At 36.1% G+C, this 24,054-nt stretch overlaps 1 protein-coding gene across 5 annotated transcripts in view; it reads right to left on the bottom strand.

The window, feature by feature from the left end:
- LOC125683000 (kinesin-like protein KIF13B) overlaps positions 1-23,578 on the bottom strand; it is a 143,781-nt gene extending 120,203 nt beyond the window's left edge. For all 5 annotated transcript variants that reach the window (XM_048923655.2, XM_056142527.1, XM_056142528.1 and 2 more), the window contains exons 1-2: positions 20,165-23,578; positions 16,034-16,103 (exon numbers count right to left, since the gene is read on the bottom strand). In XM_048923655.2, the coding sequence (XP_048779612.2) occupies positions 16,034-16,103; positions 20,165-20,219 (125 nt within the window). In that variant the 5' untranslated portion in view covers positions 20,220-23,578. The remainder of the gene's footprint in view (positions 1-16,033; positions 16,104-20,164) is intronic.
- Positions 23,579-24,054: the final 476 nt, after the last annotated feature.

The following is a 24,054-nucleotide window of genomic DNA, read 5'->3' as shown; positions in this document are numbered from 1 at the left end:
TCCAAACCCTACTCAAGTTATAGCTGAGAAACCAAATATCTATTTTATTTGTAGAGGTCATGCCCTTTGACCCCATGGTCCAAAGGCAATCTGAGACAAGCTTTTTGATAAACCAACCCATGGTACAAATATGAACACCAAATTCAGCCAAACTCTTTCTATAGCTATTCCTAGGCCTTTAGAAACAGATGCCACACCCTTTGACCCTAGATGCAACCCCAGACAGGCACTAATTCAATCTTAGACCCAAAGTGCAAGTATGAAGCCTCTATCTAATTTATAGGCAAGCAGGGACATAGAAAATATGAGCAGATATTATTTTGAACAATTTTCTATGAATCACAAGATCTTCTGATTTTGCTACGAAAAAAACTTGCTGTACATTTTCCCCTAACTTTGGTGAAGTTCACTGTATCAGACATAAAAAAATAACAAGACAAAAATATTAACCATTTGAACTTTTGTCATTTTCTTTAAGCCTAGTTGGAACAAATGCAACTACAATAAAAGTCATCATTAAACTAAGTGCTATCAATAATCAAAGACTTTTCATTTCATACTTTTGACAGATGCCAACGTTTTCCCACTCTCGTGTCAACTGCGATATGGCTAATAAAGAAATCTTATAAAACCAGGCAAATGAAAATGGGAGTGGATAAAAACAGGAAAAAAAACTTCTCTGAGTTGTTTTTTTTCTTCGATAAAACACTTTTCTGTCAGTAAATTTATTTTTTTTGAGTTGGTCGCAAAAGGGTATACAAACAATATTCTATTGTGGCCCAATCCTCAAAAAAAAGCAAAACACCTCAAGTATTGCCAATCTCGATGGCCATGAATTTTCATAATTGCAACAGAAATAAGTCATTTAATATCAACCATATCGAACTAACCAGACGATTATTCTGAACATTGATGTTGTATAATGGATTTTATTATAGTGCACAATGATAAAGTTCAGTTCAGCTGTAGGACCTATCTCTAGAAGAGAATTGTAGAGCTGCTAAGAGCAATTTGTGAAGGCCACTAAATGAGAATATCACATCAGCACACCATTTTGAATCTGTGATAATGCAAAGTAATGGAAAACATAACATTGCACTTGCATAGAGACCTTCCTACAAGGATCCTAGCTGAAACACAATTTGGATAATTTGAAATTAATACGATGAAATATAATCTTTTTTTCTTTCGGTTTTTGGTCTGTTATTACTGACAATGTAATAAACAAGTGTCAAGAACCATGATTCATTCATGATTATTTTACCAGTCCAGGCTCACACAGACCCAAGGAAAGAACGAATTTTCTAAATGAAGGCGTAATAAATCTAATTCCAAAACTCTCACTTCTGGGACTAAGGAATTGATCTAGACAGTCTGAGGGATAACAGAAACCAATTGGCTTCCTTGGAAACAATGCTGTAAAATCTGCTTGTGTGTGCTGTTTCCTTCTGATTTGGCTACAATATTCAAACTGACACAGTACGTGGTCTGGTAAATCAAAGCCCAGAAAGTCAATGCTTACAACATTAGCACATAATTCCATATACAACTATACTCAGAACTATACGAAGGCCACATTTTTAAAAACAAATATCACTCACAAATTGTCATAAAGGAACAAATCGCATGTAGAAACTATTTTTCCAAGCATCATTCCAAATGAAACTGTTAGTCTAACCCAAAAGATATTTGACTTTATAGCACAGAGCAACAATCTCATTCATAGCACACAGTCGTCATCTTTATACTCTGATAAAGTACAAAGTTACAACCATCAACTTCAACACGCAATATAACACAAAGTAGCACCATCATGGAACACAGTGTAGCCCAAAGCTTTCATCTTCAAACTATTAAATATCATTCTAACAGCTAAAGATTTTGGAGAATGCTCCTATGAAAGGTGGATGAGTGTAATCATCAAAAAAATATATATACCACTGTATCCATACATACTGATCTGCATCAAGAAAAATTATGTTTAGTGTATTTCACCTTACTCCCTCTTTTTTTGTCAATCGAGTTTTCTCTTTCTTTTGACGCCTAGACTGTGTACATGCCTATTCAGTGGAACCTATTCCAGTCCAATTTTGAAGGGTATGAAAATCCAGAAAAATGTAAATTTCATGAAACTCTATGCTTCTCACATACTTGAGGATCTTTAAAATTAGACAAAATAAAGGCAGAACTTTGTAATTTTAAAAAGCAATAGGATGCAACCATTTTTGGCCATTATGCGTTTTTATGCTAAAGCTTTGGAAAGGATATAGTACAATCCTCAGAAGGAAGAACAAAATGAATGGATGCGGTGAAACTAAAAATTACTCCAAAAACTTTGTTGTCATGACCCCAAAATATTCAGATAATTCCAAGAGTTATCCCTACAGAATTTTATGAAATAAACGGCGAGAAATATCTAAACATAATATGGAAAAATACGATGCTCACTGTGTCCTAATGACAAACGGATAAATTACTCTATATTCTTTTTACATAGAAATCATTTTCATGAAAAACAAATGTTTCCCTAAATTGGAAGTGCTCCAAATGAAACCTCCTCCCCTTAATGTACTGCATGGTATGGAGGAGAAAGCATGAGCAGGAACACAGACATTATGAACTCCAATAAGCCATATAGGAGAAGTGTTCACAAACTATTTTACACCCTCCACCCCTCAGATCCACAATAATCTAAGGAAAACAATTGGATCCTCCTGTTCCTAAAATATGCACATCTGCAAATGGTATTGAAGTATTTTAAAAAGTTTATGTCTATCGGATACGACATATGGGAGAAGAGTTGTTCACAAGCTATTTCAACATCCTCCACCCCTCTTCGATCTAATTTTTAGGAAAGCAATTGGATTCTCCTGTCCCTACAATATGCATATCTGCAAATAGCAATGAAGCAGTTGTACAAAGTTTCAACTCTATCAGATAAGCCATATAGGAGAAGTGTTCACAAGCTATTTTATATCCTCCACCCCTCTTACATCCACTGTAACTATTGGGAAAATAATTGGATCCTTCCGAATGGATGATATGCACATATACATATAGCAATGAAGCATTGCACAGAGCAATAAGCCATATTGGAGGAGAAACGTTCACAAGATTTTGTGACAGACGGATGGACAGAAAGTACAAGAGGCCCATGGGCCACATCGCTCACCTGATTTACCTTGGCCCATATCTGAAGACTTTCCATATATATTTGCATGTAAAACCTTAGTCCCTATTATGGCCCCAACCTATCCCTGGAGGCCATGATTTTTGCAAACTTGAATCTATACAATGCCAGAAAGCTTTCATGTAAATGTCAACTTCTTTGGCCCAATGGTTCTTGAGAAGAAGATTTTTAAAGATTTTTCCTATATTTGAATATATAACTTTGATCCCCTATTGTGGCCCCATCCTACCCCCAGGGGCCAGGATTTGAACAAACATGAATCTACACTATGTCAGAAAGCTGTCATGTAAATATCAGCTTTTCTGGCTCGGTGGTTCTTGAGAAGAAGATTTTTAAAGATTTTTCCTATATATTTGTATGTAAAACTTTGATCCCCCCTTGTGGCCCCATCCTACCCCCGGGGGCCATGATTTGAACAATTTAGAATCTGTACTACCTAATAAAGCTTATCTATAATTAAATTTAATCTTTTCTGGCCCAGTGGTTCTTGAGAAGATTTTTTAATGACCCTATACTCTATTTTTACCTTTTCTTGATTACCTTTTCTTGATTATCTCCCCTTGGAAGGTGGCCTGGCCCTTTATTTGAACAATTTTGAATTCCCTTTACCTAAGGATGCTTTGGTTGAAATTGGCCCAGTGGTTTTTGAGAAGAAGTCAAAAATGTTAAAAGTTTAAGACGGACGGACGCTGGACTACGGGTGATCAGAAAAGCTCACTTGAGCTTTCAGCTCAGGTGAGCTAAAAACAATATGTCTCCCCTTGAAGGGGGAGACATAATAAAGGCAAGTAATTTTATTTCACACCTGGTATCTCTCAGTGAATTACATAGAGAATAAAACATTATACCCTGTATCAGCAAGAGACTCAATATCAGCCCGAGGGCCTAAGGCCAGGTCATACCACCAGAATCTACATGAAGACAATGCTTAATATTAATTATTACACAATAGAAGGTTCCCTTTCCCTACAAGATCACAAATTCTAAGTGTTTTTTCTTACTTATCTGTGTAAAAACTTTATATCCCTATTTTAGTCCCAGTGGTCATGCTATAAACAAACTTGAATGCCTATTACGAAAGAATGCTTATATTTGATAAATTGTGCCCTCATTACAAAAATTTCTTTTTTAAATTTCCAATATGTTCAAAATCAAAAGTGAAAACATAAAACTTCAATCATGCACCCCCCCCCCTCCCAGATCCAGTCCAGGTTTGCACAAATTTTAATCCACATGAGGATGCTTGCATATGTACATGTATTTGATAAATTGTACCTCCATTGTTATTGTCTAATTTTTGTTGATATAATTTCTATATATTCCCAGTAATTAATTACCTGTACTGTGCATTATTCAGCACCCACTTTTCTCCTGATGGTCACAGAACAAGCAAACTTGTAACTGCACTACAAGAGAACCCTTCCCATCACTGACACATTCTACTCTTCTGCACAGTGGTACTTCTTCAATGAGTTCATTGTATCTTGTTTAATGTCTCTCTCGAGAATTTTTCACTCAAATGGAGACGTCACCAATTCCGGTGAAGGGCTTCAAATTTAGGCCATTGAGCAGTGAGGGTTCTTTAGTGTGCAATGTTCACCTACTGTGACACGGGACACTCGAGGATCCGAGACATTCACACCTGATGCCGAGCGTTTGGTGATGGAACTGTCACTACAGTCTACTCCGGATATAATGAAATTCAGGGGACCGACCTGAATTGTTCATTATATTCAAAGTTCAATATAACCAATGCTGAACTACACAAATATTGCTACTGGGGAATTTATTTGAACTTCAATATAACAGATAATTCAATATAACCGACTTCAATATAAGTGGAGTGGACTGTACCTGTTTTAACGACTTAGGTCTGTTGCTGCCGGGATTCTAACCCCAACCTTACACATGTGGGGCAAATGTTCTACCTCTAAAGGTTTTCTTCAATAAAAAGATATTTTTCTATTTGTATTTAAACTTTCATTACCTTATAAATATAGTTGCTCTGTTCTAACGCCAAAGGACATGGTTTAAAAAAAACCCAACTGATTCTGCTCTATATAAATTTAAAATATTTTCTTTCATAATTAATGTACTTTAAATGTGCCAAGTTTAGTGGAAATTGGTGAAGTGGTTCAGGGGAAGAAAGTCTATAATATCCTGAAAACCTTTTATCGCAATTCACCTTTGAATTAGAACGCTTTGGCCGATATAGCATTGCGTTGTGTGACGACACAATTGAATCTGTTTGTAATACAATTGCGAAATGCAACAGAAACTCTCATTGGTTCATATGTATAAGTCCGCCCAAATTCCCTTATACGGGAGTAGTCAGCATTTGAAAACATGACGCCCAGATGCTAGATTGAAAAGAAAAAAAAAACTTCAAAGGAAGAAAGAGAAAAAGTTATATTCTTGTGTTGTTGTCTCATAAATTTAATATTAAAAAAAATCCCAACATATTTTCCTACTATACTTGTGTCCAAACATACCTTCAAATATTTATTAAAGCCCCATACGACCCAAAAACTCGGATCACAGTTTTTGATGATTTCGTTCGTAGACGTATGTTAGGTAGCCAGTCAATTCGAATCCCAGTTCATTTCCATATTGGCACAATAGCGTCTAGATGTGTACTAATACCCCACACATATTCTAGCTAAATTGTTTAAATAATACACCACCCCAGTCCTATTAAATGATAATTATTGAAATAGCTAAACTCACGGCAGTGCGGCTTTCATTAGTCATGAGCGGTCGCGCCGGCCGGTCTCCATCTAATGTCCTTATGTAGCATTTTCGTTCATCTAGAGCTTATTTTACCTTTACAAAAACTAGTACAAAAATGTTTTAATTTCTATTAATCATTCGTGTTGATAATAAATGAAGAGCGAATACATAACTTACAACCGATTTTATGAATAGATACACTGTACCAATAAGCAAGAGTTCAAATTGACCAGCTACCTAACATGGAGCCTACGTCAACAAACGAAACCATTTGAAGTGCGAGTTTTCGGGTGTTGTGTGGCTTTAATGAATATTTGAAGGTATGTTTGGACGCAAGTATATAGTAGGAAAATATGTTAAGATTTTTTTATATTGAGTTTGTGAGACAGCAACACAAGAATACACCGATTTCAGGCCTCAACCGTCCGCAGCTTTTTGTGACCCGTAGATCGAAGGTTTTTATAAGAGGTGGATCTTTCCAGAGAGCTATGTACATTTCTCCAGTTACACTGAATCCGCTTGGGAAAGTGGGCGGGCTGTAATTGGCCAATGAAAACTCTTGCTGTATTACATCAAATATGTCATTCAAATTGTTCAATCGTCTCATTCAATTGTGTCGTCACACAACGCAATACTATATCGGGTAAAGCGTTCTAATTCAAAGGTGAATTGCGATAAGAACAATTCAAATAGATTTTAAAGTCAGGATACAATAATGTCTTCTAAAAATCATAATCTAAATCAACAGTCATCACCGCTAAAGGCAGATAAATATATTTATTAAAAATACATACTCCTTCAATCCACCTGTTAATATGATATCGTTCACTTACTACACAGAACATGCTGAGAAGTGTTACGCCAGTCACAGCTTAGTTATAGTCTAACACCCAACCCACTCACAATTATAATACATCTATTTTCAACCTAAGTCTTCAAATTTCAAATGTGATCAAATATACTTTGAGGATGATGTGGGTAGTTTAATGGAAAATCGAAATTGGTCTAGGCATCTGAAAAAGTAACAGGTTACGTAATAACCATAAAAGTTGTCACCTGGAGACGTTAATCCCTGCAGTAATGAATGAAAGATTTAATAAACGCAACATTAAATGACAGCCCTGACAATATGTACAACATACTGAGGCAATTTCAGAGAAGACGTGTTGTCTAGTATATGTGTTTTTGATTTGATGAGCTGGCTCCCCGATGTCACGGTCTCACAGGTCAATGTCTACTGTGGGTGATGGAATTGTTTTTGATGTTGGGTATATAAATCCTCTGTGCATGCATCGCTGATGCAATTCAAACCTTTGCACATTGCATTAGGATGTATAATTAATAGGGGATTGACAGTGATTGTTACATTGTTCAGAACAACAAAGATTTTGCCTGGACCTTTTGAGGTTCGCAGTGTTTGAAGTCAAGTTATAAAATTCATTACATGTCTTTGAACAGCACACTTTCATTACTTTGTGATGATCGAATTCAAAATTAATTAAAGACATTTGAAGTTTTTAATCTTACTGAAATTTCCCTTTCTTGCCTTTTTTTTCTGTAAAGACAATAATGACAAAAATGGCATTAAGTTTTAATGGGTATGCAGACTTTTTTCTGCTGAACGAAAATACACACAGCGTCATTCTCAAATGGTAACTATGGTAAACTGCTGCCAAACCTTGAAGCTCCGGGGAGATTTTCTTTGGTGATGGATCGTGACAGACTGTGGTAAGTGAGCACTTTTTGTGAATATCAATACAAAACAACCCACAGAGCCAATTGTGTGTTCCCCAAAATCAAATACCTCTAGAGAGAGATGTGCATCTCCATTCGATAATAAGCCGTAAAATTCCACAGCTTCTCCAGAGAAGAAAAAAATCTAAGAGAAGTTTGTGCCAAAAAGCACCTTTAGTAATACAAAATTGTATCAAAGAGTCAATTATCTAACATCTGATAGGTCTCAATTCAACATGAAAGGTCTCCCAGTGTTAAACACTCCAATACACACCAGATAATATCTCAACAGGCTCATTGTGATGCCTACCTTATCCTCCCAGTGACAGCTATATACACAGCCTTTGTTGTGTAAGGTACAGACCAGTATATTGTTGTGTATTAGCAGGTTTGATACCCTTAATTAAACTCATAAAACACAGAGTCACACACCTTCACTGCAGAAATGAAATATAACATTCAAAATACTGGGGAGAAATTATACATTCTGATGTGAAATTTGCATGCTTTATGTTAATTATCTCCAAAGGTTTATAATTCATCATACAGCATACTCATTCACTCAGAAGCTCTTAACACAGTCATGACATCCAAATTAGAAAACTCAACTACACGAATTACAAAATCTTGAAAGAACTTTCGCTATTGGAAAAAAATGACAGACATTGCCAAGAAGGTAGAAACAAAATCAAATACTTAAAGATCTTTGCTACAAAACTAACATAAAAACTCTCAGGTCTTTGTAAATACTAGTTTCTCTGTTAATGAATTCTCCATTTCATTACTCATTTATGGCATGTGGAGTAAAATCCTAAACCCTTTAAGGAGTCTGATTGATTAAAATTACAGATCGAATTGTTTGAAGAAATGCAGCAAGTCATTACTGGAGTTCAGCGACATTGATGACTGGAGTATCATAAAAGGCAGAAGCACCGTTCTTTATGACAGGAATCGGACTGAACTTCCTGTTCACGTTCATTACGGGGATACCCTGCAATGCCGAGATGGATGAACCCTGAGAAGTGAATAACCACTAGGCAAGAGTTATTATTAGCACTTCATTTTAAAACAGCATGTTCTTCTCAATATGACATATGTGTCCATATTCAAAGATCATTAACATCGATTGCATTATTGACTATTTTAAAATGTCCTTCTAAAACATAAAAAGTCATGAATGCAACTGCAACGCATCAAATATTTATTTCAAATTCCATGTTGCAGAAATGATCTTATATCTTGTGTTGCCCTCACAACATTCCAAAAACTTACACACACCTTTACAGCTACACCCCTTAATGGCAAGCCTTAATTCAGAAGAGAGGTCTGCATCAGTACCATGGTCGTTTAGCAACACAAGTGACATATAATGCTTTATTTATTTTTCCGTTATAATGCATTTGATGCTACATTTAATCCCATTGGTTTCTATCTAACACTACTACAGACAGGATTAGGCTTCTTCAAGACCTCTTATCACCACAGGTTTACCGTCTCCTGATTGACTTCAGCAAATCGTACTGACAAGAGCTGCATGAAGAAGCCATCCAAAAGCCACATGTCTATTACCGTAGACACCTGAACATGCAGAGTGGCAAACACACCTGTCAGAATTCATCTACGGAGGTTTCTTCACATCTGTAGCGATCTGTTACACTGGCTTCATCATCAAAATAAAACTGGATCCAAATCATGCTATATGTGTGTTAGTAATGTGTGTAAAAGGTGTGTATTGGCATATGTAACAGAGACAAGAACTCAGGACCTCTAACACAACATATGTAACCTTAACACAATATATGTAACAGAGACAAGAACTCAGGACCTCTAACACAACATATGTAACCTTAACACAACATATGTAACCTTAACACAACATATGTAACAAAGACAAGAACTCAGGACCTCTAACACAACATATGTAACCTTAAAACAACATATGTAACCTTAACACAGCATATGTAACAGAGACAAGAACTCAGGACCTCTAACACAACATATGTAACCTTAACACAATATATGTAACAGAGACAAGAACTCAGGACCTCTAACACAACATATGTAACCTCTAACACAACATATGTAACCTTAACACAATATATGTAACAGAGACAAGAACCTGGGACCTCTAACATATGTGACACTCTGAGACACGAACCCAGGACCTTTAACACAACATATAACACAACATATATGTAACAGACACAACAAGAACCCGGGACCTCTAACACAACAGTTTTAGTGCTCTTAGGATTGTACTAAAGGGTTTAACCCCATTCTAAAGATGAAAATTCCAATTTATGAGTGGGAAACATATGTACATAATTTCTCTCACAATGGTTCAACCCCCAGTTCACATATATGCAATGTTGAAGTGTCAGATATATATATGGCTTTCCTACTAACCCTGACTAGTGGTTTAATTAACACTTTATAGCACTGGACTGTAATGCCAGAGGTCCTGAGTTTGATTCTCAGCATAAACTTGTCTCTGTTATACATACTATGTATCACCTAAAATAGAAGAAACCCTTCTCCTTTCTCTGAGCAAATGACTATCTGCCTATATCTATAGATTTATGCCCAAAGAAAGCCAAACAATAAAATTTATACAATTACAGCTTGTCTTTTGGGATTCGTTTATTTTGCAAGCTTTCTCGTTGCTTGCAATGGGACCATGAATCTGATCTATTTCCCAACAACATTTTTCTTTTACCTTCTTCATTCGAAGGTTAATAACTTAATAGTGATCTTTAAGTGATCAAATTGTTGCTTTGGCTTTTTATAGCGGTGGGTAAGAGAAATCAAATAACAAATACATATGTACTGCCAACTGATGGAAATAATATTAAAGAAAAGATGCTTTTCTATTAGCAGTGTTTTTCCAACATTTTTCAAAAGGGTCCTGTGGCTTTCGAATTGGGAAAAATTGTCAACACTTTCATCAAATTGGGAAAACTTAGTCATAATTGTAAATATGCTAAGTTTTTATTACTGGGGAAAGTGCAAATTAAATTGGGGGGGGGGGGGGGGATTGGTAATTTTTTGAAGGGGAAAGGGCTGATATTCGGACCTAAAATGGATCTTAAAAAATCACTGATTAGGTTAAAATATATTATATCCACATCAATGAAAACTGTTTATCATGCTTGCAACAGCAAAGGGGGGGGGGGGGGGGGATGCTATGGACCAAATGGGATTTGGGATCTAAACCAGAAGTGGGGTGGATCTGAATCACAAGAGGAGTGGGTCTTTAATCAAGTGCTCTATAAACTGACCTATCTGGTCCCCAAGGCACGAATCCAGCCAACTATCACACAGTTATTCACCATTCCAAACGAGTAGCATGAGAATGACCACACACTGTATAATGATTATGATCAGTTTGAGAGATTTTACACAAGCCAAGTATGACCCAGTGATGGACAAACAATTCATTCCTATCCAAAATCAATAATCAAATGTTTCCTGTCCTGTAAAAGAAAGGAACAGGATCAAGTGTCAAAGCAATTCCAAAAGCAATTACCAAAATGGCTACTAGTGCTGAATATTTCGACTCTCATTCCGTGCACTCTCATTAAATACCTATCCTCTTTGATGAATACAATTCAAATCGAGAAGACCGAAGCAAAAATTGTAACACACCCTCCCTCTCATTCCTCTCTCTACATCATCTTAGAGCGAACAAAGCCTAGCTGTACTGGTACGTAGGGATACGTATACCATTTATCAGGAGGACCCCAAAAACTTGATTTTTCACAGCGAATACCATAGAATCACTAGAATCCCTATCGATGTCCAGAGTAACACGAACACAAACTTTAGTATTAGGCCAAAAAAAAATATGTGTTTCCTATTACATGAAATTTTGAAATAGGGTTGGTAGGTTGTTTTTTGTTTGAAAATAGATCTGCCAGATTCGAATTATGTGTACTTAAGGTTGTGTATTTCAGCAATATTTGCTCAAAAAAATGGATATGGACATACTATTCTACTTTTGGTTAGACATGCAAATATTGTTCCTGTAATTGTGATCAGGAAAAAAATCTCTTGAAATATGCATTATTGCCCTGGTTTAGGATCCTTTAACTCATTGAAACCAGCTTCAAATCTTGCATCAACTTAATGAGGATGTGAATTCAGTAACAACATCACAAGCATCACCAATGAATTTCAACAGTGACTGTTTTTCATGGTAATGGAGATTACATGCAATTGTAGAATTATCTTCAGGGACCACAGTGATCATATTACAAGTCAGTGGAAAATGTGAACAAATACATTTTTTCCTTTGTCATCTGACATGAAACAGTGCTTGTAACATTTGGAACAGCATGTCTGCTATTTTTGTTGGGCATGTAGATGCTGTTCTAATACAGACTTAACTTCACTGGTGGTCATCGAACCTACAGCTGATTACTCTGCAGCATAAGATAAACATACAGAAAACAGTGGTGGATCCAAAGGGGGAGTCTGGGGTCGTAACAACAACCCCCACCCCACCCCCCACAATCCTTTCATCAGAACATTTTGCTATTTTGAGGTAATTTTAAAAAATAACGCATTTTGAGAGTGGACACCCCCCCCCCCCCCCCCCCCTCCCCCACTGTAAACCACAATTAATGGTAGAACCCCACCCCCCCCCTCTCAAAATTTCCTAGATTGGCCCCTATGAAACAGTTAATACAGCACAATATCACTCAGTGTGAACTAGCTTCTACATTAAATGCAAGATCTGTCTATGACTCTATATATAACTGTCCTATTTCCTTAAACAAAAATTTGGAACTAACACTGTTCAATGAGATCCTCCTACACAGACAGCAGCCATAAGACAAAACACGGGGATCATCACTGTACAGGAGGATTTCATGGTCTCAAGTGTTTGGAACCATGAAAAGTGAATATTTGGAGGGACTTGTCTCCATTGCAGTGACTTGTCCCCTCTGCAGGAATCTGACCCCCCCCCCCCTTTGCAAGGACTTGCCCCCTTTGCAGGACTAAAGTACCCTTAGCAGTTAAAATGCCCCCTTCATAGGGACTTGCCCCCTTTGTAGGCACTTGCCCCTTCGTGAATTTTGCATCAAGATAAGGCACTGTATAGTCAGTGTAGTCACTATTAATACTGGTTCTTCAACTCTTAAATATATTTCCCTCTGACACACAGTAATCAAATAGGTTTTTTTTTGATAAAATTCAACATCCCTGTACAGTTAACTTTACCTTGAGAAGGAAGCAGAACATGTCAAGGATTTATTAACAGATGACTATGGCAACACAATTTAGAGAGACTATTACAATGACAGCTATCCCAAAATGAAACCTGTTCAAATAATCAAGCAACAGCTGGTGGACGTGTCAAGGAACTGCAACTGTCACCGAAAATTTAAGACAGCAGAAAAGATGTCAAACAACTGAATTGGACTAATTTTTGATTGTCGGGTGAAATCATGGGTAAAGCAAATTGCATTTCATCCAGCAAATTGCCAGTGGGCAAGTGGTCAAAAACTCGGTGTCTGTCCCTGCTATAATTACCCTCCATACTAAGTCATAAACAAGCAGTATGTTTCATTAAGTTAAGTATATCCGATTAGATTAGCTCTCGTTATCTCTTTGTTGTGGAGGTTGGATTTACCACACTTCATTCACGTATGCTGTTCATTCCCTGGATTCAATATGACGTCCATTCACCTTATTTGATTTGTCATCACCGTGACAATATTCATATATCAGTTCAAACACCGCTGTTCACAAAAAGACACCGACAAAGAGACACCTACAAATGAATAATACACACAACTGGTGTTCCATTACACCCAGGACTCAGTCTGAACAAACACACCTTTAGAAAATATTCCTTTATCAATAATGAAATACTTTTTAATTTGCTGAGAACTCTGCTTTGATTGTAATGAAACATTCCCCATACTTTTTATATTTAGAAATTTTTACATGACAGTGTACCAAAATTAACATTTCTACAAGCCTAAATTTGTGCTTACAAAAATGGTCACGACACCATAATCCACAATATGCATCAACCAAATGGACTTATTGTATAAATCAAAAATGTACGTGCACAACCATCCCCTGCTTCATGCTTCGTTATTTTAGTCTGCCAGATAAAAACAGTGACATGCAAAAAGGGCAAGGCCTTTCTAGCACTCTCTCTCTCTCTCTCTCTCGATCGATGTCTCAATTGGGGAAAAAAGTAAATTCCTAAGCATGCTAACACTAGCGCATATCAAAAAATATCATAATATCAAATTACAATCTACATGTATGAACTATTGGGTTGCCTAGTAAATGTTAGAGATGTGGCATATCATTAATTCTGGTATTGAAAGTAAATTTATAACACAAGCAACATTCTTCAAATATCTACAATGAGCACATCTGATATCATAATTTATATTGAACAAAATTATCAATTTTATCAAGTCAGGTATTGCGCAAAGCCTTTTCCATAGACTCCCTTCCAAAGTCCTAAAACAGCATGTGTATGTATATGCATGTACAGTGAGTAGTATTGTACAAGTAGATATTCATACATGATTCAGGAAATATTCGATATTACATAAATGTCCTCTCTCTGCACTAAATTGGAATGAAACCCTTGCAGTAAAATCAATGCTACGAGGAAATTTCATTGCAGGCTGCACCAAGACTTAACACACATAAAATAACCATTCTGATGCCATCAAAATCAATTGGTATAAAAATACAAAAAAACCCACTAGCATTCCCTGATTTCTGGCTGATTAAATGATATCCATTTCCCTCACAGAGGAAATGAAGGAACATGACATCTTAGACCCTAGTGAAAAGAACGTTTTTCCTTCTTTCCAATATACATTAAGTACAAGGAAATATTTCTTCATTATGTTTACAATTGTATGATACAGGAAGCTCTAATTTATAACAAATCATTGAAATTTCACAATTTAAAATTGTAAATCACTTAGACAAAAGCAGAAGTGAAAATCTCGAAGCATATGTAACAGCATACATCTACGCAAAAACATCTAGGCAACGATTAATATTATAAATACTGTTATCAGAAAAATGAGTCATATCAAAGTTACTGCACATTATCATGCTTGGTTTAATCACCTTTTATCATGTTTACAAATACCTGTAGACTACATGTAGTGATAAAAACAACAACACCTACATGTCAGTTAATAAATTCAGCTCTTGATGCATGATATGAAAAAAATTCTGATCTAAATATTCTACCTTGATGCCAAATTTTTCATATAGCATCCATGACCAGAAAATTAATGTGCCAATCGTCAAAGAACCTATTTCAATAACCCAGTAACCTTGCCCTTTTTCCAAAATCTCAAAAGAAAGCTTAATGCATAGCTGAAAACTCATCAACAAATAAAAAGAAATAAAAAAAAAAAAAAAAATCAAAACCAGTTTTGCCTTATTTGGTATGACAATAACAAATTCAAGGTACAGAAGAAAATTAACGAGATGGAACTGCGAGACACAACTACAGTATGCAGTACACATGTACTAAGGCTGTCCTCCTATCATACCCCTATTTAGAGCTTATAGTCTAGAATGCCCGTTATTAATCATAAAATGATCGTTTTGTGTCAACATGTACCAGCACAAAACTATAATGTAAACATGCTATCTGCACCTTATCCATGCCTCCACACCGACTACAATTCCAGCGTGCCTCTGAAGAAATCTATTTTTGAATTATGAAATTATGAACATAACTCATGCAATATTGCCTGATTTGAGTTTGGATGGGTGAAACCAGTAGGAAAAGGCAAAGCAGTCTGGGAATACTAACCCAGTCTATCTCACCCTAGAATTTTTAAAACTCAGGGCATGAACACAATTAGATTTCACTCATTTCAACACATCATGAAACTGACATTGGACAAACTAATCATGCCAACAGAAAAAGTAATTATGAAATCAAACAACATAGTAATGACATTGGATAAGTGATGATGACATCTGATAGATGACGTTATGACCTCACCAAAAGTGATTTTAAAAATATGACATCAGACAAAGTCATTCTGATATCAGATAAGCTGCTACAATCTTAGAACACAGCCCTGATAAAAATTATGAAATGTCCACCATGCTCTGTGAGTTACTCACAGAAATGTGCCTCTGAACTGACCTGTCTAAACCTGCCTGTCTACATACACAGATGAAGCGGAGGATTAAGGCGTATTAAAACTATAGACGCGTATGGAGAGCAGACTTTTTCCTATATGTGGAATCCTGGCTTAATTGTTTCCTAGTTCAACATCTCAATAATTTGTTGTGCCTTGAGTATAGATATATGGTCTATCCCCACAAATTTTACCTGCAGCCCTGTGATTGTTTTGTCAGTTAATATACCTGCTTGGATGATAAAGCACTGTTTGGTTGTCTTCCATGTCCACCACCGTTTTAGTTGACATTTCAATTTCTGTAACAGAGATCAACAATTTAAGAAGTACTGAGTTACATAAAATATCATAGGAAAACCTTCACATAAAACATTTCTCCTTCATTTTAATCACCCTGCCTTGCAAACAACCAACATCTTAGGCCATCCTTAAAAAATTGTATGTTTGCTGTAACGCGACTCAGATTTTTCAGTGTGGGTAGGTAGGTAGTAGATTTTATTTATTTTTTTATTTTTGGAAAACCACTTACTATATGTATCCGATTTGCAAACAAAATTGTGATGAATACCACTTTAAAAGACAATATATCAAAGATTTTAAAACTGTAATAACTTTATTTCAAGACTGTATTAGTCGCATTCAAATCTTCAATGCACATAGGCAGAACTCAATTCTAAAAACAAACTACATGCATCGTATGGCAATGAAACTTTAGGTTGTGCAGTAGTTTTAGACTGATTTATATGCCTGTTTTGAAATATTATAATCTGAGAATGTCCCCCAGCACCCCCCCCCCCCCCTAGCCCCTAAAAGTTCTCAAGAATTCAACGTAAACATGAAAACTAAAAACTGGATAAAGCTCTGTACAGAGTACAATTATCAGAACAAGAAAAGTTACAGAAATGGTTAAAACAAACACACTTCTAATGATTAACATGAAACCTGTGGTCTGCATGGTCACAGCAAAATGTAGAATAACTGAATATGATGAATTCTGCTTATAATGAAACAAAGCATTTAGCTATAACCAGATTGTACTGTGTGAAAGCCTGTTTATTGAATCTCAAGTCTTGGTGAAGAACTTCAAGACTACTCTCAAATGAAATTTTTTTTGTTATCTAACAATGAAATAGGAGAACTTAGTGTTAATATATAATAATCTTTTTAGAATTTCTATCAAATATGCATGAATTGTATGATGGTTGCCTCCTGCTGAAACTGTGAAAGACATTCATCAACTTACATGAAGGACAATATACTAAGATCTATATTTATTATATACCCATCAATAAGCAGTGTTTTGATACTGTTAAATTCACAGCGTGAGAATCCAGATCACGTCTTTTTGAAACTGATGACATCACACGTTTATGTGGAAAGTGATTATAACCATGTTACACACTGCATGTACACATAATTTCACTGTATGCTCGTCTTTTTTATTTTAGGAATACATTCTTTATCTTAGGCCAAGTAAAATTAATTAGTAGATTATCATTCCCGCCCGCCCTCGAAAATCGCCCTGCCCCCGATTTCTTTTATTTTCAAAATTACGATTTCCGGATATTTTTATGTCCGGTCCGGTATCGTAAACGTACTTTGTTTCACTTGCCTTTTAGAAACCTATATACACATGTAATTATGATTTATAAAGCCTTTTCTCAATGAGAGAAGGCATTTTCGAGGTCAAGAATACCATGGCGAAAAATAAAAAAAATCCTCCCACCCGCCCCATTTTTTGGTGAAGTTTGAATGATAATCTACTAATTAATTTTACTTGGCCTTATAAACGTGCATTTAAAACTACAGTTAGGGATGTATAATAAATCTATCATTACTACAGTAACTTGATCCACAGAGTTACAGCGGGTTGGATAATGTTATTAATTCTTGTAAATAATGAAATTTGGATTGTAGGGATCATGTCATCTAAAAAAAAAAAACAAGAGGCCCATGAATTACAGCGGGTTTTTTTCCTTATATAACTGGAACCGTTAAACGGTACCCATTCCCAATGTCAAAAAACCATTGATTTTTCCCAATTTTGAGACTAAAATTTCCCAATTCACTTACCGAAAATAGACCGCTGACATCATAATTTACTTAGTCTGAAACGTTGTACAAGTTAACTAAAATGTTCACTTCCGGTATTCAATTGAAAGTACAGATCATGGTAGTGTGCATGTTTTGTAGAGCTACGACGATTCTAAAACGAGCCTACGACGATTCCTTATGTCTTACAACAGCAAATATTACCATGAAAATTTTTGTCAAGAGATGAGTACTTCTTGTTTTGTTCTCATTTTTTTTTTCTTCTAGTTGAAATCATTTGCTAATACATTGGTAGAAAATTCCCAATTTGTTTGATTTTGACGCTATTTTTCCCAATTGAATGGGTACTGGTACCATTACCAGTGGGTAGAATAAAAAAACCGCTGACTCACCTGAGTCACCTTGGCCCATATTTAAAGATTTTCCCTAAGTATATTTGCATGCAAAACTTTGATCCCTATTGTTGCCCCAACCTACCCCTGGGGGCCATGATTTTTACAAACTTGAATCTTCACTATGTCAGGAAGCTTTCATTCAAATATTCCCTATTGTGGCCCCAACCTACCCCCTGATGGGGAGGGGGGGGGGCATGATTTGAACAAACTTGAATCTGCACTATGTCAGGAAGCTTTCATGTAAATGTCAACTTTTCAGGTCCAATGGGTCTTGAGAAGAAGATTTTTAAAGATTTTCCCTAGTATATTTGTATGTAAGACTTCGATCCCCTATTGTGGCCCCTCCCTACGTCTGGGGCCCATTATTTTAACAAACTTGAATCTACATTATGTCAGAAAGCTTTCATGTACATGTAAACTTTTTTGGCCCAGTGGTTCTAATAGATTTTTCAAAGATTTTCCCTAAATATTTGTATGTAAAACTTTGATCCCCTATTTGTGGCCCCAACCTACCCCCCCCCCCCCCCCCCCCCCCCCCCCCCCCCCCAGGGTCATGATTATAACAAACTTGAATCTGTACTATGTCAGGAAGCTTTCATGTAAATTTCAGCTCTCCTGGCCCAGTGGTTCTTGAGAGGATTTTTAATTGACTGCACCCTATTTCTGCATTTTTGTTATTTAATACTGATTATCTCTCTTTTGAAGGATGCATGGCCCTTCATTTAAACAAACTTGAAAGCCCTTCACCCAAGGATGATTTTTGCCAAGTTTGGTTGAAATTGGCCCTGTAGTTCTGGAAAAGAAGTCAAAAATATGAAAAGTTTAAAGGACAGACACAAACAATGGGTGATCAGAAATGTATATGTATATGTTTCACTTCTTGAAATTATTAAATCAATGAATTGTGGGCTTCTGAAAACGAGTATGGGATCTTCGATAGACCACAAATGGCGACTACAGTTATAATGAGCCTATTTGCAACCCTGATCGTAGAACAATTATTTCTGAAGTGTTGTTGTACGTCACTGAAATATTGTAACCTTTCAAATAAATACCTACATAAGCAACATTGCCTCAAGTTTAAAAGACTTTGCCCACGTTTGCTGTAACATATTCTCCGTTTTACAAGTTTGAATCTTAGCTGTTTAATACATTTGCAGTCATTAAGAGAATGGCAGATGATTTGTGTTGAGGAGTCTCGAGTCATTTTTAAAAAAAATCATACGTCATTTTCATGGATAGCTTTTCCCCATAGTTTTTTTAATTCTCAGAGAAGTTTCTATCATTCACTGTAACCTTTAGTAAATGGATATAGTTTTTAACTCGCAATGCATTATTATGATTAAAGCTAAGCAGATCCCCTGCATCTTGCTGTATATGTATATAAATCTGTTATGAGCATGCAGGATATATCTTAACTGTGGCCATGTGGTGAGCAGACTGAGACACTTTCATATTCTACTTTAGAAGCTGACACCAGTGGCATCCAATTTTAACACCTTGACTTGGAGGTCGGTAAAGTAAAGTCCTTCTCAGTAACTAACAGATATCATAATTCTAATATTAATCTGACTGACAGATCTAACTGTACTACACCCTACACCGTCATTTCAAATTAACAGTAAGTCGACAATGAGAATTATATTATTACTATTTAAATTTAAACGTGGGGGTGTGTCTTCACCTGTGGCTGGAGGCAACCTCGTGCTTTATAACCTTCTAAATTTTCTGACAGATAGACATATTCACGGGCCTTGCTAAGAGCTAATTCAATGTTAAATTAGCTAACAATGATATGGATTTAAAATGAGTCCGATTTCTCAAATATGAATTGCATGAATAGCATTAAATCATAATTTATATTTCTATGCTGTTGATGTCAACATTAATAAACAAATAAGATCGGATGATACCTCGTCTGTTCATTGGTCTGACCCTCACAGCCACTCGCACTTTTTCAGTCGACATTTCGGGGTTTCTTCTGTGTTGTCTATTCTCCTATGAGCACAAATCCATTTGACAAAACTTATAACACATGTTGTTCCGGATTTACTTCGATACCAACACACGTCGATGTTCTATATCGCCATACTTTCCAAAAGGTTAATCCGGGCAACTCACTTCCCTTCACTTCCGTTTAAAGCAATAGAGCCTTTGAGGGGTTTTATCAAAATCCTAAATAGTTGTAAAATGTCTATTCGTAGCATTTTGGTGATATTGTAGATATTTCATACATTCCTCGGTCAAAACGAGAAAGAGCCATCCCTCCTTATCCTGGTGAAAAAGAACTGTGACTCATAGCGCTGTAAATGAGATACACAACTGCAATGCTAACAAAATCAATACCCCAGTCCACACAAATTTCCAGGAATAAAAGTAAGTAAATTGCAAAGATTCGCCCGGGAGATCTAACCTTCCTATTTATTGCAGTAATATTACATAAGAACTAGGAAATTAAAATTTACGCAATATTTCTCGCTGTCAAACATATCCGATGGCTCATTTTAATATTAAAAAGCTTGATTGTTCAAAAGTATTATAAATGTTGATTTCCATCCATCGTCTGGATACATCAACATGAATTTTGAACTTTTAATTTTAGGTTGACCTTGTAAATGAGACTCTGACGATGTCATTTTTATCATTACAATATATAGCATACGTCAAAGAAGAGACATAATGCTATCTCTGATCAAAGATCAAAGAAGAAGGTTGCCGATATTCAAATAAAAGGTTTAGGTTGTGTGTTTAGTTTTGGATATTCAGCAAATATTTATAAAAAATTCCCTGTTTATTTATATATTAAACATGTTGTTGGTTGTATATTGTTTAACGTCTTCCTCGAGAATTTGTCACTCATGAATACGGAGACGTTATCGAGCATGTAATATAACTTTACAAATCAAAGTACTGAAAGTATTGGAGTCCCTCACTCAAACCCAACCCGGGATTGGCATGGAATCATTTTGCATTTTTTACATTGAAGTACGCTATTCTATAGTTTATGTACAGATAAGATCAGACAAAACAATCAGAAATATTAGTAATGAATTTTGCAATGTTTACCAAGTGACTAAGTCAATAACACCCTTTCAAGAAACATGAGTGCATCGTGCAACTTTTTCATATCAGTGGATGGAATGAATGCATATTCAATGCATCCCTCAAATAAAGAATTTAAAGGTACATATGCTACAATATCTATGTTAGGTTCTAGCAGAGATATCCATACTACATTAGTCTATATGAATACATGGTTGGTTGGTTGGTTGGTTGTGTATTGTTTAACCCTCTCGAGAATTTTTAACTCATATGACTTTTTAACTCAACTGACAACTCAACTGTATGACAAACGCAATGATTTCAGCTTCTCCATCGTCAACTTCCCATATTTATGTAGCAATATACCATATTATCACCTGCATATGGTGTTTATATCTCTCAACTGACTCGATACGCGAGAGCTTGTTCTGCGTATGGTCAGTTTTTTGTTTTTGTTTTTTTTTAAATCAAGGCAAGCTACTTACAAACAAGTTGATGGTACAGGGGTTTCAGCAGTCTCGATTGAAGTCAGCATTTCGGAAATTCTGTGGTCGTAATAACGATTTAGTTTGTCAATACAACCTATCATTGGGTCAAATGCTGTCTGACGTGTTTCATACCGATTGTTAGGCCGTTCTTGGCACACTGATTTTGAGTACGGATAACTCCGTTTACCTGATCCGGATATAGGGCTCACGGCGGGTGTGACCGGTCGACAGGGGATGCTTACTCCTCCTAGGCACCTGATCCACCTATGGTGTGTCCAGGGGTCCGTGTTTGCCCAACTATCTATTTTGTATTGCTTATAGGAGTTATGAGATTGATAGTGCACTGTTCGTTATTTTCACTTTTCATGGAGACATCACCATTGCTGAAGAGCGTCATCATTGATGGAGGGCTGCGAAATTTAGGCGTGTGCTCGGCGCTTGCGGCCATTAGGCAAGTAGGGATCTTTATCGTGCCACACCTGCTGTGACACGGGGCCACGGTTTTTGCGGTCTCATCCGAAGGATCGCTCCATTTAGTCGCCTCTTACGACAAGGAAAAGATACTGAGGACCTATTTTAACTCAGATCCCCACGGGGATGGTACAGGGGTTTCAACAGTCTCAAAAGCCAAAATCTATAGAAACCCTTGAGACGTTTCAGAGGTACAACTACTCTAGGTAGATATTGTAGAAATTTAAGCGAGCGACCCATCGCAGCATATTTGGCATTTCCGGGAACTTGGGTAAACAGATATAGCACTCGGCTAACCTCGGTCGATTACGATATCCTTCATCATTTAATCGACCGAGATGTGTCGAGTGCATTCAGATCATATGTAGCGCTTTAACGAAGCATCCGGTTGCATGCATGCTTAAGACAGTCAACGTTTCTGATTAGACGGGCCCCGTTAGGATCCTCAGTAATCCTTGTTTGTCGTAAGAGGCGACTAAATGGTTCGGATGAGACCGCAAAAACTGAGACCCCGTGTCACAGAAGGTGTGGCACAATAAAGATCCCTTCCTGCTCAAAAGCTGTAAGCGCCGAGCATAGGCCTAAATTTTGCAGCATTCACCGGCAGTGGTGACATCTCCATATGAGTGAACAATTCTCGAGAGGGACGTTAAACAACACACAATCGATCAATCTGACTAAATGGTACCCCTGAAAGACAGGTACCCGTCGTTTTTTAACATAACTTTTCTTCCCTCTTCTAAATACTCTACACGTCATTGATCTTCAGTATTGTTGTATGCATTCTTTAAAAGCACACCTATAGAAACACTGAGAAGAACAGTAGAGAAAGTAAGAAATGAAACTGGATTCAAGACCTGGACAGGGGCAAGCAGGGTAGCAGGACAGAATGGAGTGGAATTGTTTACAGCTCTATTCTCCACAGGGAAAGAAGGAAATAAGCCAAGTCATTCTTTGAAAAATGAAATTTTAAAATCATAATTACATGCACGTCATAGATTAAATCTAGAGTGTTTAGCTATGTCATCTAGTTTTGCTAAATATTTCATAACAAAATAAGATATTTTACTATTCATTATTGTGTTAAGTAATGCATTCAGATTGTGCTATTCTAAAGTAATTTTAATCAAGTTTTTTTAGTTCTTTTTCCTTCTGAAAACTCGATTCCTAACGCACCCTTCAAAAATGATCAACAAAAACAACCACATAAAAAACACCCACAAACAAAAAAAGAAAAATACAACAAATAAAACAAAACACAACCCACGAACAAAAAAAACAACAAATAAAACAAAACAAAATTAAAAAAAAAAAACAAAAAAAAAAACAACAACAAATAAAACAAAACACAACCCACAAGCAAAAAAAACAACAACAAATAAAACAAAACAAAATTAAAAAAACCAAAAAAAAAACCAAATAAAACAAAACACAACCCACAAACAAACAAAAAAACAAATAAAACAAAACACAACCCACCAAAAAAAACCAACAACAACAAATAAAACAAAACACAACCCATAAAAAAAAAAAAAAAAAAAAAAAACACAACCCACAAACAAAAAAACAAAAACAAATAAAACAAAACACAACCCACCAAAAAAAAAAAAACAACAAACAAATAAAACAAAACACAACCCACCAAAAAAAAAAAACAACAACAAATAAAACAAAACACAACCCATAAAAAAAAACAAATAAAACAAAACACAACCCACAAACAAAAAAACAAAAACAAATAAAACAAAACACAACCCACCAAAAAAAAAAAAAACAACAAACAAATAAAACAAAACACAACC

This window comes from Ostrea edulis, chromosome 6, assembly GCF_947568905.1.
Source record: "Ostrea edulis chromosome 6, xbOstEdul1.1, whole genome shotgun sequence".
In the NCBI taxonomy this organism is placed as follows: Eukaryota; Metazoa; Mollusca; class Bivalvia; order Ostreida; family Ostreidae; genus Ostrea; species Ostrea edulis.
This window is presented reverse-complemented; position numbering and strand designations above follow the sequence as displayed.